This window comes from Tursiops truncatus, chromosome 2 (genome assembly GCF_011762595.2).
Source record: "Tursiops truncatus isolate mTurTru1 chromosome 2, mTurTru1.mat.Y, whole genome shotgun sequence".
Lineage (NCBI taxonomy): Eukaryota > Metazoa > Chordata > Mammalia > Artiodactyla > Delphinidae > Tursiops > Tursiops truncatus.
Genome location: NC_047035.1, coordinates 25655166 through 25674741, shown reverse-complemented (window position 1 = coordinate 25674741; position 19576 = coordinate 25655166). Strand labels below are relative to the sequence as shown.

Sequence of the window (19576 nt, the reverse complement as noted above, 5' to 3'; positions counted from 1 at the left end):
GGACACCATGCTTCCACTGCAGGGGGCCCGGGTGATGCCTGGTTGGGAAACTAGGACCCCGCCGTGCGGTTCGACCAAAAAAAAAAAAAAAAAAGCTAGAACCTAAGCCATAGAGCTCTCCACACAGTGTGTAGCAACACAAGCCGGTCTCCAGGCCAGGGCTGGGAGCCAGCCTTGCTGACTTCTTCACCTGGAGCCAAGGAGAAGACTAACGCAGGACCAACTCAGCTCCCAAGGGCCTGCCGGAACTTTCTGGAGTCTCCTGTGGCCTTTGGGGGCTGGGGCTGTAGAGGTGAGGGGACCTGGGGGGATGGATTCAGAAGGGCTGCCAAGAGAAGGCAGGCCCAGGGGAGCCACCGGCTCAGGACCCCCTGAGGGATGGGAAGGACTGGGGGGGGCGGGGGGGCAGTGGGATGAGTAGAGTTGAGGCCTCACTGAATGACCACAGCATGAGAAAGAAGAGCCTCTGTGGATTTCTGGGCCTGCAGTTTTATGTCAGAGAGGCTATCACATGTTCCAGGCCTGGGGCCTCCGTGGGGTCCAGGTCATCAACATGTGTAGCTGCCCTGCTGCTCAGTAATGTGGATTTGGCCGACTGTAGCCCCTGCCCTTAGGGAACCATCCTCCCAGGACCTGGGACTGGATACACGGGAGAGAAGAGAAGCCTCTTCTCTATTCCCAGAGGAACTTAGCTGTGCTTTGAGGAGTAAGAGAATGCAGCGTTACTAAGCCTTCTTCCCTGCGTGAGAGCAGAGCTCCCTCAAGCTCCTCTAGGGCTACACTCCTGACCTCTCTTGCCCCAGTACCAAGCAAGATGACTAGCCCTGCTCCATGAATGCATGTGAAACTGAGAGATATCCTTCCCGTACAACCGTGGCTGGCTACCCCCTCCCTCTCTGAATGTCTCTCTCCTCTTTCAGGGCCCTGGAAGATCATGAAGGAGCAAATATTTCCCCAAGTGCATAGACTTTTCTCTAGAGGTCAGACAATGGCTCCAAGGCTTAGCAATAATTAAGCTTCTATAAAGGGTTTTTAAAAACTACCCCCCCGCAATTCCCTCAAGTCTGCAAATAAATTCTTATTTTGGGGGGTCAGATGTATCTCTCAAACCAAAAACCATCACCTATTCAGAGGATGTTTTCCAGGAGGGGTTTCTCCCCAAAGGCTGACTGAATGGTGAAAGTCAGGTCCTTCTTCATTTCCACATCAGTTGTTAGATCTGTGAAGAACGATCCACAGACACCTGATCTTGGGACGCCAGGGACCGCAGGGAGATCTGATCTGCCATCTTCCCGCAGTGGGCGTGGCCACAGCGGATGAAGAACAGACGTTGGAGTGGCCTGATGCTGGTAATTAGATGTGGAGGATCTTCCAACTCTACGGAAGTAGTAAGTCCTGGCAAATAGTTTAGAAGGATGAAAGCAGGAAGGGGGTGCTGCCAGGAAATATTTGAGAACAAAGTTAAATACATACGATTTTATTCCAAAGCAATTTTATATAACCATTAAGGAAAGTAGTAAACTTACTGGACAAGCAGGTGGTGGACAGTACCTGGACACATATTCATAAGATAAGTACTCACTCTACTGGCTCCTCCTAACTTTTAAAGATAACCTATTTAGCTCTTGATTCCAAGGTTGTAAGCAGGTGTCATCCCATTTGGGCGAATACCTGAACTAAGATGGCTGCTGAGTGTAGCCAGAACCTCATGGGCTAAGGAACATCAGGCTGGATGTCAAGGCTGCAATGTGTGGCCTGCACAAATTTATATGATCCTGAACTATGTCAGGGTCAGTGATACGGCAGATATGAGTGCCTTTAAAAGTTAGCAATAATCTCCAGTATGTTCTGTGTCAGCAGTGACACACTACCTTTGGCTCACCCAAACACAAGGCATTAAAGGTCCCCAGCTATGTGTAGTCTGCCTGGGCTTTTTATTATTGCTTGTGGTGTAGTTTGGTGGGAAGAGTATACTCATTTAACTCACAATTAGTTCAGATCTCTTCCTCCTTTATACATCAGCCTCTAAAATATGTGGCAAAGGAAAGCAGGGAAAGATCTAACAGGCTCATCTTAGACCACAGATATCGCCGAAGAAAATATTTAAATGGCACCCCTCTCTGCTCAGATGTGAGTCCTTCCTGTTCTGTAATAGGCACCAACGATGTGCAGAGGCAACATTTTGAGAGATGTCAAAGATATCTTATGGTGTCATTTCTGTAAATGAAAGTAGGCTGGATTAATATCACCTAGACTATGTTAAATGATTACCGTGGTGTCCAAACTACTAATTCCAAATTTGAAAGAGTAAGTCAGTAAACTGGAAAATGAACATCACTGGGGACCAAATACTAACAAAACTCAGTAATATTCTATTAAGTAATCATTACTCTAAACCCAGTTTTTCTGCCCTTGGGCCAAACCCAGATCCCAGTTCATACTCAGCCATAAATTTAAATGCAGATGAAAGATCTATCATTAATCTCATTTTTAATGATTAATCTATCATTAATCTCCATTTTTCTTAATTTTTCTAATAATAGATTATAAAATAACTGGTATAGATTTAAAGAATACTTTTCTTAAGATGCAGACGAGAGATGAATAAAAAAATTTTAACTCTAAGTCACGTTCATTAAGATATAACTCAAGGGCTTCCCTGGTGGCGCAGTGGTTGAGAGTCCGCCTGCCGATGCAGGGGACACGGGTTCGTGCCCCAGTCCGGGAAGATCCCACATGCCGCGGAGCGGCTGCATCCGTGAGCCATGGCCGCTGAGCCTGCGCGTCCGGAGCCTGTTGCTCCGCAACGGGAGAGGCCACAACAGTGAGAGTCCCGCGTACCGCAAAAAAAAAAAAAAAAAAAAAAAAAAGATATAACTCAAATGTTTCAGGTGAATAGTGAAAAAGTTTATTTATGACAGATTTCAAAATTCGGAAGAGAAGACAAAGAATGCACAAAAGCATCACGAAACTGTTACATAATATAAAACACAAGAACTGAGCTATTTCAGGAACCATAGCTCAGTATCATCTATGTATCTCAGCAACACATTCAGTGCCACAGGGTGGTAAAAATATGGTGTTTTAAAGGAAAAACCACTCAGCAGGACATAACAAATAACAATTTCGGTAAGAGCTCTTAGAAATCATAGGATATGCTGACAGCATTCCTCATGATAGGGTACATGTAAAACAAGTTGACCTCAATAAACGATCGCTTGGGATACTTTGATTTTAAAGAAAAGACTGTGACACTGTTTCCCTTCCAGACCCCTTTTTGTAATGTCAGCATCAGTGCACGATACAGAACGATAAGGAAAGAATGCCATTGTGGTTGCCAGTTGCTTAAATATTTACCAAGAAAGCGTGATCATCTTTCAATCAACTGATAGATCTCAGTGCATGGCACCAAAGCAGGCCTTTCAGAAACATAAGCTAAATGGCATAAAGTAGTTTAGGAAAATCCTTACCCAAAGTCTGGCTTCCTTATAATCCATCACTTTAATTACAAAGCAGCTTTCTTCTGGGGATTTCAAAACACTTCCCATTATTAAGGGAAATGGGTGCACCAGATTCATGGGTTACTGGATCGCTTTCTCCAGACTCTACTTGCTCTTGAACATGGCTAAATGGAAATAATTCAACTTGATTAAATAAAAACAAATCCATTTATGGGACAATAATCTCAGAAAGGGCTGCTAGTGTTTTTAATACAGAATTTCTTAGTAAAATGTACTGCTTAGGACATGAGAGAAGGAATTAGGATAATGTTTTCCAGATGATTCTTGCCTGAACCTGAAAACCAACAATAACAGTCACTTACAGGTAACATTACAGATGAGGCATTTCAAACCTGAGTGAGAGAAAGAGTTCAGGAAGAGAGCTCCTTTACATGACGGTGAGTTAAGGGCTCTTCTGTAATCCCATATACTATAATATTTCAAACCAAAACTTTACAATTGTTCATGACCCTATATCAGAACATTTAGAAAATACATTTTGTCCCCTGGAAATCATTTCACATATATTATTTTATCCCTAGATAAGTCAAAACTATCTGCTTAAAATGACAGAAAACTGTGGAATTTAATTTTGAAAAAGTCTGTATCTCTAGACTTCTGGGGCACCTTTTCCTTATCTCTTAAGAGTGAAGAACAGCCATGAAATGAACTCTGGTCCACATGCCTGGGGGACTAAAAGACATCAGATCATGAGTTCAAACCAGTGACTGGGACTACAAATAATTTCAAAGCCAGAGTCTTGTGCCTTTGGACTTAGTTTTTGAGGGACTGACTGTAAATGAACCCCACTATCAAGGCTTTAGGCAATTAATTGGGTTTTCCCAGGTTGGTGATAAGACTTTTAAATAGGAGGAGTTTTGTTTGGCCTTCTTGGTTCCAGCAGGGACATGCAACACCCCAGAGGGAGCGGTGATTTCTGAAATCTGGCCACGCAATACTTAGCAAAGGTTCTCTCACCCTTTGGGTCCCAAATCCTACCCTAACCTCACTACCTAAATAACTGGGTAGATGTCAAAGGAATGCCCACAGGTGCTGGACTGGTTGGATAGAGCAAAGGGGCAACACTGACCATAACCAGGTACCAAGAGAGCCAAAGCAGCTCTTGCCGGGGTGTCTCCACCCATTCCCAGAAAAGAGACCACCAGGAACCAACTCCCAGAAGGTTCTCCTTTGCAGAAAGCCAGAGTCACTGCCCACAGAAGACTGGTTCCTTCAGTGGGCTCTAAAGCCAGACTCTGAGAACCTGCAGAGCTCACGCTCACTCTGAGATTCCACTCACAGCCGGTGACAGAATCTACTTCCCGTAGATGGAGGCCTTGCTCTGTTTCTTAGCCAACTCAGTTAATTTGTCGTCCTCATCAGCATAGCATTATCACATCCTCTGCACTCACCTGGTAAAGTTAATAAGCGTTCCAACCACACAGTCATACACGAGTTACCCAGCTACCCCAATGTGGGACTATAAGTCATAATCCCTCCTCAGCCCTACTTCCAACCTAGGTTGATCGCCTTTATCTACTCATGTTATTATTTAATTCTGATTAACCGGTAAACTGAGGCCTTGGATACCATGCTGCCAGTGCTAAACAATACTATAAATGAGAGAAGTGGAGGGGGGCCTCGTCCCTCTCTTTACCTCTCAGCTGTGTGGAAATGAAGGCCTAGGGACAGGATCCCATGTGCATGAAAATTGGGACTTTGGCCATAGGAATATTCATCATCTACTGGATTGCTGGAGAGCACCCAACTTGTGACTGGCTTTAGACACCTGTTCCCTATTGACTCCCCGAAGAATCAGGCATCATGGCTCCGTGGGCACAATCAAATACGATGAATACAATGACTTGCTCTCTAAGGAGCATAAATCCCTTAACAAGCTACCCCTCACAACAACAAAAAATGAAATCACCTTCCTTCAGACAGAAACTCACTTTCCCTTTTCAACCACTGAGATTCTACATGGATGGTGCTCTTTCCTTTTCTAGCAAATTCAGGTTTCTAAAAGGTCTACACTTTTGGCCAGGTGGAGAGACTAGTTAAAGTGGTTGATTTGGACCTTTTAGACCCGGGAGAAATTCTAAATGGAAGCTCTAAAAGGAAGGACAAACTGTGTCTGTTTGGTTGGTCCCATTGCCTGCTGTGTGTATGACTGTCCCACACAGATTAAAGAAGATGGCGATTCCTACACCTCACAGGGAAGTCAGCCTACAGAGGGCAAAGCTTGTTCACAAACACACTCTTGTGGCTTGAGGCTCTTCTGGGATGTTGGTCAAAATTAACCTGTGTCATCCCTTTTTAGCCATAGTCAAAACCAACTGAGGCTCCAGTGACACAGCTGGAACTCCTCCTAGCCACTTCCTAAACTCACCATCTTTTTTCATGGCACTGGACTCACAAGTCTCAGAGAATATAGAGATGAAATCAATCTTCAGGTCAGGATTACACTTAGCAGAGGAGACCTACTGAAAAATATTTCTAAAGTCGATCCTGTTGGAAAAGACAGGTAGGTTTGGGATTTCTCCAACAAGCACAGTGAGAACCAGTGCTTCTGGCTTAAAGAACAATTCCAACGGATGAAATGCAAACTAAAGAACTACACAAAATCAGGATATGCGCAGAATTCTGGGATACATTTGATAGCTTTTCTCTCTTCCTCTCATTGTTTTCATTCCTTACTATCAATATAAAAAGTCAGTTCACAAGCTGCATGAACTGTTTCACTCTTGCCCCTTCCTCTAAAACAATAGCCTTTTGTGTAAATATTAGGGTCACTCAGCTCTGTACCTTAGAACCTTATACTTTGGGGTTAAAAGGCAACCTTTTGCAGAAAAGCAGTCTTAAAATAAATACAAAAATACAGACTTTAGCGTTTGGGCTTCACCTAATTCTTTCAAAGAGGGACTGGATAGGGCTCATCAAAAACATGCAAACATGTATTTTCTCTAAATGATGTTTTACAACAATATCTAAACCCAGTGATCAAGATAAGACAGTGAGCTTTCAGGTTTAACTCTTCCATATACATATTATAAGGGATAATATATACTTTTTAAAAGTCTAAGGTTTTCTTTCCTAAATAACAGATAAAAATATTTTTAAAGTGCATGAATCAATTAAGAAAAAAATAACTAAGAATGGCCTAATTTCAAGTTGCTACCTACTTCCCTTTTAAAGCTACATATTATCTGAGGATTGAGTTTTAATTTCAGAGTCCTGAGGATGTGTTGGAAAGCAACAGAGACTAGAATAAAGTCCTTCCAGAGCAGTTTCACAATTACCTTCACTCTGACATGCCAGGTAGAGAAGAAAACATTAGAAATTATAGCCTGAGGGAGAGAGGAAATACAGCATGAGTTTTGAAAGATGGAGACCAAGAAACATTTTTATGAGGACCACCTCCCCAGGTAACTGGCATTGAATGAAATAATTTTGCTAATAAACCAGGAGCTCTCTGACATAGGAGAGCTTATGTCTGTGCAGGGAACATACTCTATTGAATACCTGTCAAAAGGAACAGAATGGCAGAATCATCTTTGTTTAAAAATTAGCAGTTTATAATTTTAACATCTATGTGCTGGATATACATAAGGGTGCTTACTATATACTTCTTTAAAAATTTTTTTAAACATTCTTTTTTTAAAAAAAATTTATCTTATTTATTTTTGGCTGTGTTGTGTCTTCATTGTTGTGCGCGGGCTTTCTCTAGTTGCAGAGAGTGGGGGCTACTCTTTGTTGCGGTGCGTGGGCTTCTCATTGCGGTGGCTTCTCTTGTTGCGGAGCATGGTCTCTAGGCACGCAGGCTTCAGTAGTTGTGGCTCGCAGGCTCTAGAGCGCAGGCTCAGCAGTTGTGGCGCACGGGCTTAGTTGCTCCACGGCATGTGGGATCTTCCCGGACCAGGGTTCGAACCTGTGTCTCCTGCATTGGCAGGCGGATTCTTTTTTTGTTTTTTTTTTGCAGTACGCGGGCCTCTCACTGTTGTGGCCTCTCCCGTTGCGGAGCACAGGCTCCGGACGCGCAGGCTCAGCGGCCATGGCTCACAGGCCCAGCTGCTCCGCGGCATGTGGGATCTTCTTGGACCGGGGCACGACCCGTGTCCCCTGCCTCAGCAGGCGGACTCTCAACCACTGCACTACCAGGGAAGCCCGGCAGGCGGATTCTTAACCACTGCGCCACCAGGGAAGCCCTCTTTTAAATTTTGTTTGCTGAAAATTTTTTAAAGTAAAATGTTGGGAAAAATTAATACTCTAAACTTTCTAAAAGCCCCGTCTCTCAACAAAGTAGCAAAACTAAACAAACTGAAGAAACTTAAGAACTCAGCCACTCTGTGGAGAGACTTCCAGGCTCTCTCCTACTGTGAAGTACCTTCTTTCCATTGTATGTTAATACTTATTTACCCTCTAAAGAAGACGGTGAAGGTGAAAGCAATGATTTTCATTTGATTGTTTGGTTCTGTAAACTCAGATAGGGAGAGACTAAGGAAGTGACTACCTCTTAGGGTCTGGTGGACTATGAAATTCTCAGTAATTACCTGTGTTTGTTAAGTAATATTTTGTCCCTAAAGTTCACTAATTTCAGATACTTAATATAGGATAGTGAATTAATTGGATGGTGAATTAATTTACCTATTTTTTGTGAATGGATCAAAGAAGCACTGACTTGTTAATGACACACCAGTACAGAATGAAATGTAACAATGTCCAGGACTTCAAAAGGGACCAGACAATGAGAGGCACACAGAGGCTATGGGAACAAGTCCCTCAGGCTTCCTTGATGCAACAGAACTAGGATTCCAAAGAAAGTAAGTACAGGCTCTGATGGCAAAAATAAACAACAATAAATGTTATCCCAGGGAGCTTCCAATGGCCTGACAGCTCCATTTTAAGAGAATGTCAGAAGTCAATAATAAACAGGAAAAATAAGCCAGGCTTTAGCTGACTGGAGAACAGCTCAGTAGAAAATTATTTTATAAAGATTCTACTCAATTAGCTAAGGCGTGATTCAACTTCAGTGATGAAAAGAGCAGTCATACAGTTACCAGATGGGATGACGCAGAGCAAGTTTGCTTTCACTGCCCAAATAGGCAGTCACTAAAATAATTTCTAACTTCTTACAAGGTATATAAATTTGGGCCAGTATAATCCTCTATAAAATGCACTCAAATATAAAATAATGGAGGTATGAGGCCGCTCAGAGGAGGTGGATGCTATGGTGGTCCACAGCATCCTCTCCTACTTGGGGCTTTGCCCCCAGAGGAACAGAAGGTGCGGCTGTATCACCCTTTGTTCATAACGTAGGTGCCACTACAGACCTATTGTGAGAAGCCCTGTTCTTTGAGTTTCTGCTTCTGTGCAGAGGGAAAACTTGGTGTGAGGCACCCACACAAGGAATGAATGAGCTAAAGGAAACATCGTGAAGAAGCTGACTCCTCAGAGCAGGCAAAGGACTTTGAAGTCCTAGAATCACAGGCTGCCTCTGGTTGGCTAGTCAAGTCCTCTGCACAATCTGGGGCAAATGGGCAGATTCCCTCACAATCTAGAATTCCTAACAGGGAGCGCTGGGGTAAGCTGGCGTAATCCATCCATCTGAGAAGGGGCAGACTCCACCCAAAGCATTACAGGACTGACCTGCAGGAGTGGAACATTATCCCTTCCCCACTTCTCCTGAAATCGCCAGCTTTAACTCCACAGAAGAGGTGCCCTCAATGGCTCAGAGCAGATGGAAGCCTTCTGAGAAACAGACGGAAACTGTCTCAAAGGCAAAATGAAATGTGCTTTAAAAATAAATAAAGTAATAAATAAATCTAATTATTCCTCAAAATCCTAAGGCAGTAACAGGCTTGACACAAGGGATAAGAAAGAAGGAGGTACAGATAATCGCAGTGGTCCCTTCTCTGCCCCCTCCTCCGCTGGGGCCCTGGGCACCCCCCTGCTCTGGTGACACTGGCTGCAGCACCCTGGGCCTCAGGGCCCACAGGGTGGAAAATGCAGTCGCCAGGGACTAAAGAACAAATACACCAGCAGCAACAGTGAAGTTTCATTATCACCTTTCCTGAGAGACTTTGAACACCAAAAGTTTTAAGCCCTCAACGCAAGAAACCTAAATCCAGAAACTCTGGAAATATGACTGGTTCCAAAGCAAAATTTCTAAATAACACTCCTAAAGACCAAAAAAAAAAAACAGTCGTGGGAAATCTGGAGTGTTGTTTTATTTGTTTTTTTAACATCCTCTCTCAGACTGTACCCCTCCTTCTTCGATTATACAAAAAAAAATAATTTAGTAATACTTGACTTTCAAAAATGTGGGTTCTGACATCAATCCAGTACCTAATTTCTACCCTTTCCCCTTCGACCACCAGTGCATCTTGAAATAGGAAGTGAAAAACTGGAGGCAGTTTTTCTTCCCAGAAGACCTTAGACTACAGTGATCATCATTTTGGATTGCATGGAAGTTCTTGCTGTAATGGCAAAGACACAGACTTAGAAAAGGGAAAAGAGGAGAGAAAGAGGTGGAGTGAAACCACTAGGACTAATAACACCCCTCCAGAGGCAGTGAGGGCTCCCAGTCTGTGCTAGAGACCACAAAGAAACAGCAGGTGGGAATATGGCAGTGGTGAGAGGCTGGACAGAGCTTTCTCCATCCAGGAAACTGGGCTCCTTCATGGACAATGTGCTTTGCTCTCTTCCAGCCCTTTCAAAAAGTGAAGAGAGTGGGTGCCACTAAACACATCTGCAATAAAAGCTCTGGAAGAGAAGAGAACAGCAACTGAAATAATACACCTTGTACCAAAACAAAACTATATTTAAAACGCAACACCCAACTTCCTTTCAGGCTTTTGCCTGATGGTTTCCTCCACAGAGAGATTTTGCTGGAGTCTAAAGCCAGAAGAGCGTGAGTCAGGGACCACGGAACAGGGGCACTATACCACCATCTGCAGAAGCCTGGGCAGGGGAAAAGCTACATGGGGTCAACAGTCAGGCACGCCAGCCAGGGCGTGAGGGTCGGGAGCTCTTGCCTATCCAAAACAAGAGGCCCCAGCTGGCAGCCTGCTCCAGCCAGCAAACACCGCCTGCCCCCTGTCCCAGCGGGCCTTCAGCTGGTGTAGTAGATGTGGAAGTAGAGAGTCTTGTTGCGCAGCAGGGAGTAGGAGTTGTCGAACTTGAGCAGGTAGATGCCCTCGCCAGGGTAGTCGTGGCTGCCGGCCTGCACGTCTCGGTGGCTGTCCCGCCGGTACACGGGCATGACCTCCCCATAGCGGCCCCGCAGGGAGCTCCTGGAGCCTCGCTCCACGTCTCCAGCTGGGACAGGGTCTGCATGAGCAAAAGGCAGAGTGCCTGGATATGAGTTCAGAGACCAAATACGCCTACCTGAGGGTGAAAAGATGGACCAGGTAACCCAGTGGCTTTCACCCAGGGGAGATACTGTTGCCCTCCTATGGGCATTTGGAAATGTCTGGTGGCCTTCGGGCCATCAGAGTGACCAGTGGGTGATACGGGCATTTAGTGCTCAAGGGTCCAGGAGTGCTAAATATAGGGATAGTACCTTCTCAACAAAGCAGTGTCTCACCCCAAATGCCAATAGTATCTGCACTGAGAAACAGTGATTTGGCCTTATAGAGCCTTCCTAGCTCCAAGAGTATCTGGAAATTTCCAAGGGGGAGAAAAAGATACTTAGAAGGGAAAATTCTGACATCTTTTCATCCAACAGGTAAAAGAACTAGCTAAAGGAGGTAGGAAATGTGGAAAAGTGCTGAAATGCTGAAAGTGCTATATGGAGTGACCCCGAACTCCTACTGGTCCCCCGGAAGGGCAGCAAATAAGATCTGAGGTTCTCCTCCTTCCTGAACACATGCAGATTTCCCTGCAGACTTGCTTTTCCATGAAGAAGCAAGTTAAGGGAATGACTTAATGACTTAATCTTTCCCGTAAGATTATACGGGAAAATAAAGGAACAAGGCTAATGCTTAGAACCTACTCTTATACTACAAAACAAACAAACAGAAAAAAGCGGCTTCAGGGCCATGTGAGCAGGCGCCGCAAGTAACAGCTGGAACAGAGCACAGAGACTATTTTTAAAACTGCTCTTGTCAACCAGCTGTGACAGTTTGGAGGGCGGAGAGAATGGGTACATTTAGCAAATGGTAATCACTCAGTTTGGTTCCAGACCAAGAATAAATGTAAATATCCCACAAGCAAGAGAGAAACATAAAAGAATCTCAGATTTATACATGTGATCTGAAAACCACTGCCCATACATACACCAGCACGGATCCACCCCTTTTCCTGGCCCCAACCTATCCCTGTCCCCAAGGAGATCTTGGGGACACGGCTAGGTACTGATTAAAAAGAAAAGAAGCTTTCCACTAAGGCATCAAAGCCACCCCACCAGAATGTTCTTTGAGGGTCTGACTTTGACCTGCATCACTCAACTTAGCTTGCCATGCTGAAAGGGATTCTTCACCTGCATTCTCAGGAAGAGGACGACTGGTACAACACAGGAAGTGATCGCTGCAAATTAGGTTGAGACAGAAAAGGAAACTGCAGATTATGTTAAAATTAAATTTACCTTCAATCTCCTCCTCTTCCTCCTCATCTTCATCCTCATCCTCACTGGAATCACTGACCTGCACCGTTATGTCAGTGCTGGTTACAGGGGTCCAGTCAAAGTAAACTCCAAAGCCAATGTCGTAGTCATCGGTCGCAAACTCCCAGCAGACACGCTTCCCCTCTGGGTGGGTAGGTACCCGGATGGTCACCACCTCACCCCGCTTCACCACCAGACGGCTGTTCTTCTCTTTGCCCAGCTTGCTTTTGAATTCCTTCATCTTGGCAAAGGTCCAGATGCACGGAGGTGCTATCAGAGGCGGGGAGACTGAAAGGACAGGCAGCTCACCACCGAGAAAGAGACCAGGAGGAAATGCTGCCACACCCGGCATTTTGCTTAGGGAGGTTGCCATAGTCGAAGACATTCTTCCTACTGGCTTCCCTGACTTCTTTTCACAAGGAAGGAGAGAGCACTGCCCTGAGGTGTGTCAGCTACTCAGCTTAAGAAATAGGTCTCTTTACGTACCATATATATACCTGGTACTCTATCCAGAATGTAATATTCAGACACTAGCTGTTTTTCCTCCTTTTGTAATATAATCACCTATGTAATCTTACGCTTTCTCCTTCCTTTCTTTCTTTCCTTCCATCTGTCTGTCTGCCTTTCTTTAAGTACCCACTGGGAACCAAAAAAAAAAAAACCACACCTTCCACACCCCCAAAGGTCTCACCTCTCCTGTGGTCCCCCAGAAGGTCTGCAGATTCCAAATCAGCTGAAAGAATATCTACAGCTCCTGTGTGCTCAGACTGGATCATAACGATGTCCCCAGACCTTGGCAGACCATGGTACTTGGCCATCTGCACAAGAGAACTCTGGTTACAGGACATATATAAAGGCGGATTCCAATTAGCCTCTTTCCACCTGAAGGCTGCCTCCCCTGCCCTATTACCTCCACTCTCCCAACTCACAGTCTGAGTGCTAGTCAACATTCCTGCTCTCTCCTCCAGCCACAGGTTGCTAATAAATTCTACCAACTTTTTTTAATGCCATCAACATGTTCCCTAGTTTAAAGCTTCTTTCTTGTTCTCTCCTGCTTTTTGCAACTTTCCCACTTCAGACCCTTCATAAAATCCTTGCCCAAGAACATCCTCAAAATTTGCTACTGACTTTTCCATCGACAGCATTTCTGGGCGCAGCGTTTCTGGGCCATGCCTGCACAGTCTCTCCCTTCGGCTCCTCTCAGGACAGCTCTTGCATCTGGGCTTTAGCTCAACCTTCACTCGGCCACACATCCTCCTGCTACAATTTCCATCCACAGGTTACTTCCAGGTCACTGTCAATCAGTTCACCAAAGTACTGCAGAGAGAGAATCTGGCTCCTACTCTCTGGCTGTCTCTGTCTCTCTCTCTCACCCATGGCACACCTTGGATGTCTCACCCTATAGGTTGTCTCATTCACTAACAATGTTGTATAAATAATCACAATCTCACCTTACACCAGCCCCAGGATTTGCATTTAAACAGTATATTTGCTGCCTGACATCTAACTTGCATGTAAGTGCAAATATCACTCGATACTCACAAAGCCCTCCCTGACCCATGGCAGGAGCCTGCAGTCTCTCCCTAGTGGGTTTCACTTCAAACCACTCAGATTACCATTCCCCTATTTCATGCTATTATGACTTAATTTCCTGCCCCTCCTCCAAGCAGTTGACAAGCAACTCAAGAAATGTACGCCTACTGCCAACACGGAAGAGCACATCGGTGAGACAGCAGTCCAGTTAAGGAATCAGAATTATATTTGCAATAAATGAATGAATGAATAAATGAATACTGTAATCCTCCCAGACTATTTTCTCATAATATCTGTTTCTGAAGAGTTAAGTTCTTCAGCTCTTATTTCCAATGTTAAATGAGGTAAATCAGACTTTGACTAACTTGCTTGAATGAGTCCTTCCTCTTACAGAAGGTTAAACAAAAGATTTAGTTTGCAACTTATTAGTTGCATAGACTTGGTAAAGTCACTAACAGCTCTGAGCCTCAGTTTCCTCATCTTTAAATTGGGGACATAATGGTACCTATCTCACAGGGTTGTTCTCAGGAGTAAATGACGTATTATGGATAAAAATGCTTTGTAAACTCTAAAGCATCATACAAATGTAACTATAATGTTCGGCATTGTCTTTACTGACACCATTTGTTATTCTAATATATATGTTAATAATGGTATGAACAACCCATCCCTCCATGGCAGGGAGACCACTACTACTGGTACCATTTCTATGGAATCTTTACCATAAATACCGAGTAGATCTACCACAAGAAAACTGAGACTAACACATAATCCAATGGTTGAAGTTTCCTCACATCGAGTGGATTTTAGACAACATGGGAACATTCATTATAACACTTCATTATTTGAATAGATGCTTACTGGGTCCTAGTACAGTGATGGGCCCTGGGGAGGATACACATGATCATTCCCCAAATAATTAAACCTGAGATGACAGTGCTTTCTAATTCCAACCCACCCAAATGCATCTGAATTCTGTTGTCACAAACTAGTGCTTTTCAGAGAGAGAGTAAGAATGTGCGCCCTACCTTGCTGAGGACCTGGGCCTGGTCTGCAGACAGCAATTCCTGTTCCACCGAGGCCTGTGCCTCCATGGCACTGGCTGCCTTCTGCTGATCTTCTGTGGCATCCTCCCTCACCGGAGATACCATCTGTGGCCTCCCAGAGAAAGAGAGCATGTCAGTTCAAGGACTCTTTTTTTTTTTCCCTGGCCACACCGTGCGGCTTGTGAGATCTTAGTTCCCTTGTGGGATCTTAGTTCCCCAACCAGGGACTGAACCGGGGCCCTGGGCAGTGACAGCGTGGAGTCCTAACCACTGGACCGCCAGGGAATTCCCCTCAAGGACTCTTTTCAAAGGCACAATGGTCCTGGAGAAACTCAGAAAGAAAAAAAACCTTTAAAGGGTACCCCCAACCCCTGTTTCCTCTGGCATTTGGGCCCACCGTCATTTCAGCTGACCACTGCCCAGGGCTGAAATGGCCTACAATGAAGCAGTGACAGCATGTGAGGGCTCAGGACTGACAACACCACATCCCAGGCTCCGAGAACCACGGTAAACACACAGCTCAGTCATCTGAGATAGACCGCAGGTCTGGTTTTTATTCCTCAGTCTGGGACCGATGCCATTTGCTCTGCACAGAATTTCAACAAAAGAAGAGTTAGAATCCCAGGTCTGTTCCACACATAAAGCTGCTGTTAGAAGCAAAGGGAGGAGGCCTCGCCTAAGCCAGAAGCTGATCACAAAACAAAGGAAGTACAGACTGATTAGCAAGGCAACCCTCTCCGCCTTATCCCAGGAGCATTCAGCGTTTCCATTCACACACTATCACTGATATCCATAGCACACCCAGTTCACTTTTTTAAGCACGTTAATCTACTATCCCAATAACTTAAAACACAACTATTGGGACTTCCCTGGTGGCGCAGTGGTTAAGAATCCGCCTGCCAATGCAGGGGACACGGGTTCAAGCCCTGGTCCGGGAAGATCCCACATGCCATGGAGCAACTAAGCCCATGCGCCACAACTATTGATCCCACGTGCCACCAACTAGTTCGCCGCAGCTAGAGAAAGCCCGCATGCAGCAACAAAGACCCAACGCAGCCAAAAATAAAATTAAAAAAAAGAAAACCACTATTCCAATAGCTGATTTTAAAGAAGCAAGGGAATAATTTATGCTCTCTTCCATTTCTTCTGGCTTTGGAGAGACCAGAAAGTGAGTTAAGAGCCGGGGCTGTAGCACAATACCCCAGGCTTCTTGGAAGTCTGTTGCCAACAAAAGGTGGCGTGGAGTCTTTAGACAAACAGTTATCAAAGTATGGTCCAGGGACCCCTGGCGTCCTTAAGACTCTTTCAGGGGAGTCTGTGAAGTCAAAACCTTTTCATAATAATTCTAAAATATTATTTGCCTTTTTTCATTTTCATCTTCTCAAGAGTTTACAGTGGAGTTTTCCAGAGACTACATGACATATGATATCACAACAGAACGAATGCAGAAGCAGATCTGAGAATCCAACTGTCCTTTGTTAAGACACACATTAAGAGATTTACAACATCCCTCTTCTCACTAAATTATTTTTTCTTTGGAAAACAATTGTTTTTCATTAAAGACATGTTATTTATATTAACATGTAATGAGTTCCTTATTATTTTAAATGAATAACTATTTTTTAATTTTCTAGTTTTAATTACTAGTAAACATTGTAAGATATAATTCACATAAATAAAAATTCTTTAAGGTCCTCAATAAATTTAAGAGTGTAAAGTTTTGAGAACTGCTGCTTTAGGGTATCGTCCATTTCCTCAGACAGGCTGAGCAAACAACTGGGAAACAGCACTACGAACTGCACGGGGAAACAGAGGGCTTATTTTGGAGTTCATTAGTTTCTTTCTTTCTTTCTTTTTTAACATAAATAAGAAAGATCACTCCTAGTTTATAAACTACCTCTTCTTCAGATAAAACAGAGCCATCTTTTGGAATATCTAAGTCACTCCAATTGACCTCAGAACAAACAAGAGGTAGTTACTATGAAAATCAGAGCTGTGGTTGATTATTCTGTGTGAACTGTAAATTGGTCTAGGCTGTGAGCCTATTTTATTCTCTTAAATCCAGAAATTAGAGCCCATTTTGGTTCCTTGGCACTACTTATTATGTCTCCTCCTCTATTAGGAGGTGAGCTTGATGGCAGGGACTGGGTCTCACTCCCTCTAGACTAACAGCTTCCATGGCCAAGCTTGTCGCATGGAACCCTGAGGCCCTTTGCACTCTGACCTCATCTCCTAGAATGACCTCCTCTTGCCTTGCCCAGTCCACGCCAGTCACAATGGCCTGTTGAATCTCTGAGAGTCCTCGAGCACCTCAAGCACTCCCCCACTGAGGGTCTGGGGGCCTGCTATGGCCTCAGCCTAGAATACTCTTCCCCCAGTTACTCAGGGCTTCCTTCCATCCTTCAGGTTTCTGCTCAGCCATCACTTTGGGAGAGGCTTCCCCTCCCTGGCTCATCACTCTTTACACCCTGTTCATTTTTCTTCACTGCACTGATGACTGCCTGACATATTATGCACCATATTTTGTTGACTGCGAGATGCATATTTGTTTTCAGATTTTAATACAACTGAAATACAGGATGCCCTAAAAACTGCCGTGGGCCTGGAGTGACACGGAATCCCTCCTCAGGGGATTTGCATTTGCTTCTGCCAGGGCTTGGGAATGCTACCAACTGAGGTGACTTGAATTATGTTCTGTTTAAGAGTTTTGTTTGGACCACACTGGCAGAGTGAATTTACACAACAGACTTGTGGCTCATATTCTCAGGGGAGGTATTTTTCCCCCCTTACACAGCGCCAAGGTTGAGACATTCAAGTTGCCCTGCTCTCCTTTTCTGTGTGGAGCAATCTCTTTCCTCGTTTCTCTTTTCACTGAAGGTGCAGGCTTTTGCGGGAGGTCTCTTATTAGCCTATCTTGGGCATTCTTTCCTTTCTTGGTGGTATATAAAATAACAGTACATCTTATAGTTGATGACAACTTAGATTCTATGAAATACGATGTATACTTTTTTTCCATCTACCTCCCCCACTAGAATATAAGCTACATGAGGCCCGGGATGTGGATTGTCTGTTCATTTGTGGTGTCTTCAGTGCCTAGAACACTGCCAGGTAATAGCAGGCTCTCAATAAATATCTGTTGAATGAATAAATGAATAAGTTAACTTTTGTTTGGGAACAAAAGAGGACTATTCGGAATGTGAGAACACAATAGTTAATCTGACCAGCAGCCTGACCTTACTGTATATGGCAGCTAAAATGTAGTTTCTTCTTTGCCTTTGTGCATGCTACTTTGCACAAATATGGTTCTGCTTATTTAAAAAATATTTTAAACAGGACACGCATAAATTTAATATTCACATTAGCATTTTATGCTCTGAAGAATTAGTAAAAGGTACTTTGGGAAAGATAAATTGCAAATCACTTGATGCAGATGATAAACCATGTAAAGGAAAAACTCTCACTGTAAGCCTTCTGGTTTATGCTAACCCAGAGCAGGGAGGCCATCCCAAAGGGAGGGAGAGATTGGCCAGCCAGCCTCACTAGAAAAGATCAAGAGTCATGCCGTTTCCATTTCTAAAATATACAAAACACAAACACCAGACTTCAGGCGTCATGCATGCTGGATTATTTTTCTTCACGCATCAGATTTTAGAAACAAAACTTGAAATTTTTATCTCCTTTTTTCTAAGAATAGTCTATATTCTTCACTCAAAAATTTTATTTACTCTTAGTATGAAAACATCAGCTCTGTACCAAAAGCCATCTCCCAAGGATCCTTCAAATCAGCATGTGCAGGGACTTCCCTGGTGGTCCAGTGGTTAAGACTCTGCGCTTCCATTGCAGGGGGCAGGGGTTCGATCCCTGGTCAGGGAACTAAGATCCCGCATGCCACGGGCCATGGCCACAAAACAAACAAACAAGAATCAACACGTGCAGAAAAAGCGTGGTGGTAGGAAAACGGAAGGACAGAAGGACACTCTTCTCACAGGATTTGATGAGAACATGAATTATCTCAAATAATCAATGCCTGGAGGAGGCTATGTCTTCTAAAAGTATCCTTATATGTAATAACCTAGTAGCTCTAAGCATAGAACTCAAAACCCTTCTGTTGCTACTTATGAGAAATAAGCTGTAGAGTAAACAAAACTAAAGCTGTGTGAACTTGGGAAAATTATTAAATTCACTGTTTCATTTTCCTCATCTTAAAAAAAATACTTTATTCGGTTTGTTACGAGGATTAACTGAGATAATACATTTTAACACCTAGTACAGTATTGAACGAACAGAAATATTTGATAAAAAGTAACTATTTTATTATCATTATTACAAAGAGGCATTCAATAAAGGGTGGCTATTATATTATTATCACAAACTGTATTAAAATTATATTAATTATTATTATTTTCCATTGTCTGAATTCTGGGGGAAAAAGTTTTATTTCATATACAAAGGTAAGAAGAGAGAATTTCTACTTAAGAAATAACATTTTAAATATATCATGGGACTTCCCTGGTGGTCCACTGGTTAAGACTCCACGCTTCCACAGCAGAGGGCACAGGTTCGATCCCTAGTCAGGGAATTAAGATACTGCATGCCGTGTGGCATCGCCAAAAGAAAAAGAAATCTTAACATACCCCCACCCCCAGCAATCAACTTTGGGTGGGGCATGGAGACCACAGGTTCTACTGGACGGTACTGCACCATGAGCTGATCAGTTGGACTATAATATTCACTAGCTCAGCATTCTCCAAAATAAGTTTTTCATTAATTATTCCATTAATGTTTTGTGGCTTCCACTTATTCTAGGGCACAGTACTACTATTCCCTTTCTGCTATATACTCTGATATCAGTGATGGCAGGAGGATGAGATGGGTGGAGAGGGAAATTAAGAATG

General features: G+C 43.8%; 1 protein-coding gene across 10 annotated transcripts in view; it reads right to left on the bottom strand.

Moving 5' to 3' along the window:
* Positions 1 to 10295: 10295 nt before the first annotated feature.
* TMED8 (transmembrane p24 trafficking protein family member 8) overlaps positions 10296 to 19576 on the bottom strand; it is a 23898-nt gene continuing 14617 nt past the window's right edge. For 3 of the 10 annotated variants that reach the window (XM_073800182.1, XM_073800186.1, XM_073800183.1), the window contains 4 exons: positions 14664 to 14793; positions 12794 to 12920; positions 12085 to 12438; positions 10296 to 10829 (listed from right to left, as the gene is read on the bottom strand). In XM_073800182.1, the coding sequence (XP_073656283.1) occupies positions 10612 to 10829; positions 12085 to 12438; positions 12794 to 12920; positions 14664 to 14793 (829 nt within the window). In that variant the 3' untranslated portion in view covers positions 10296 to 10611. Of the gene's footprint in view, positions 10830 to 11948; positions 12027 to 12084; positions 12439 to 12793; positions 12921 to 14663; positions 14794 to 15078; positions 15268 to 19576 lie in introns of all 10 variants that reach the window. The other 7 variants (XM_073800184.1, XM_073800185.1, XM_073800187.1 and 4 more) reach the window with 5 other exon arrangements.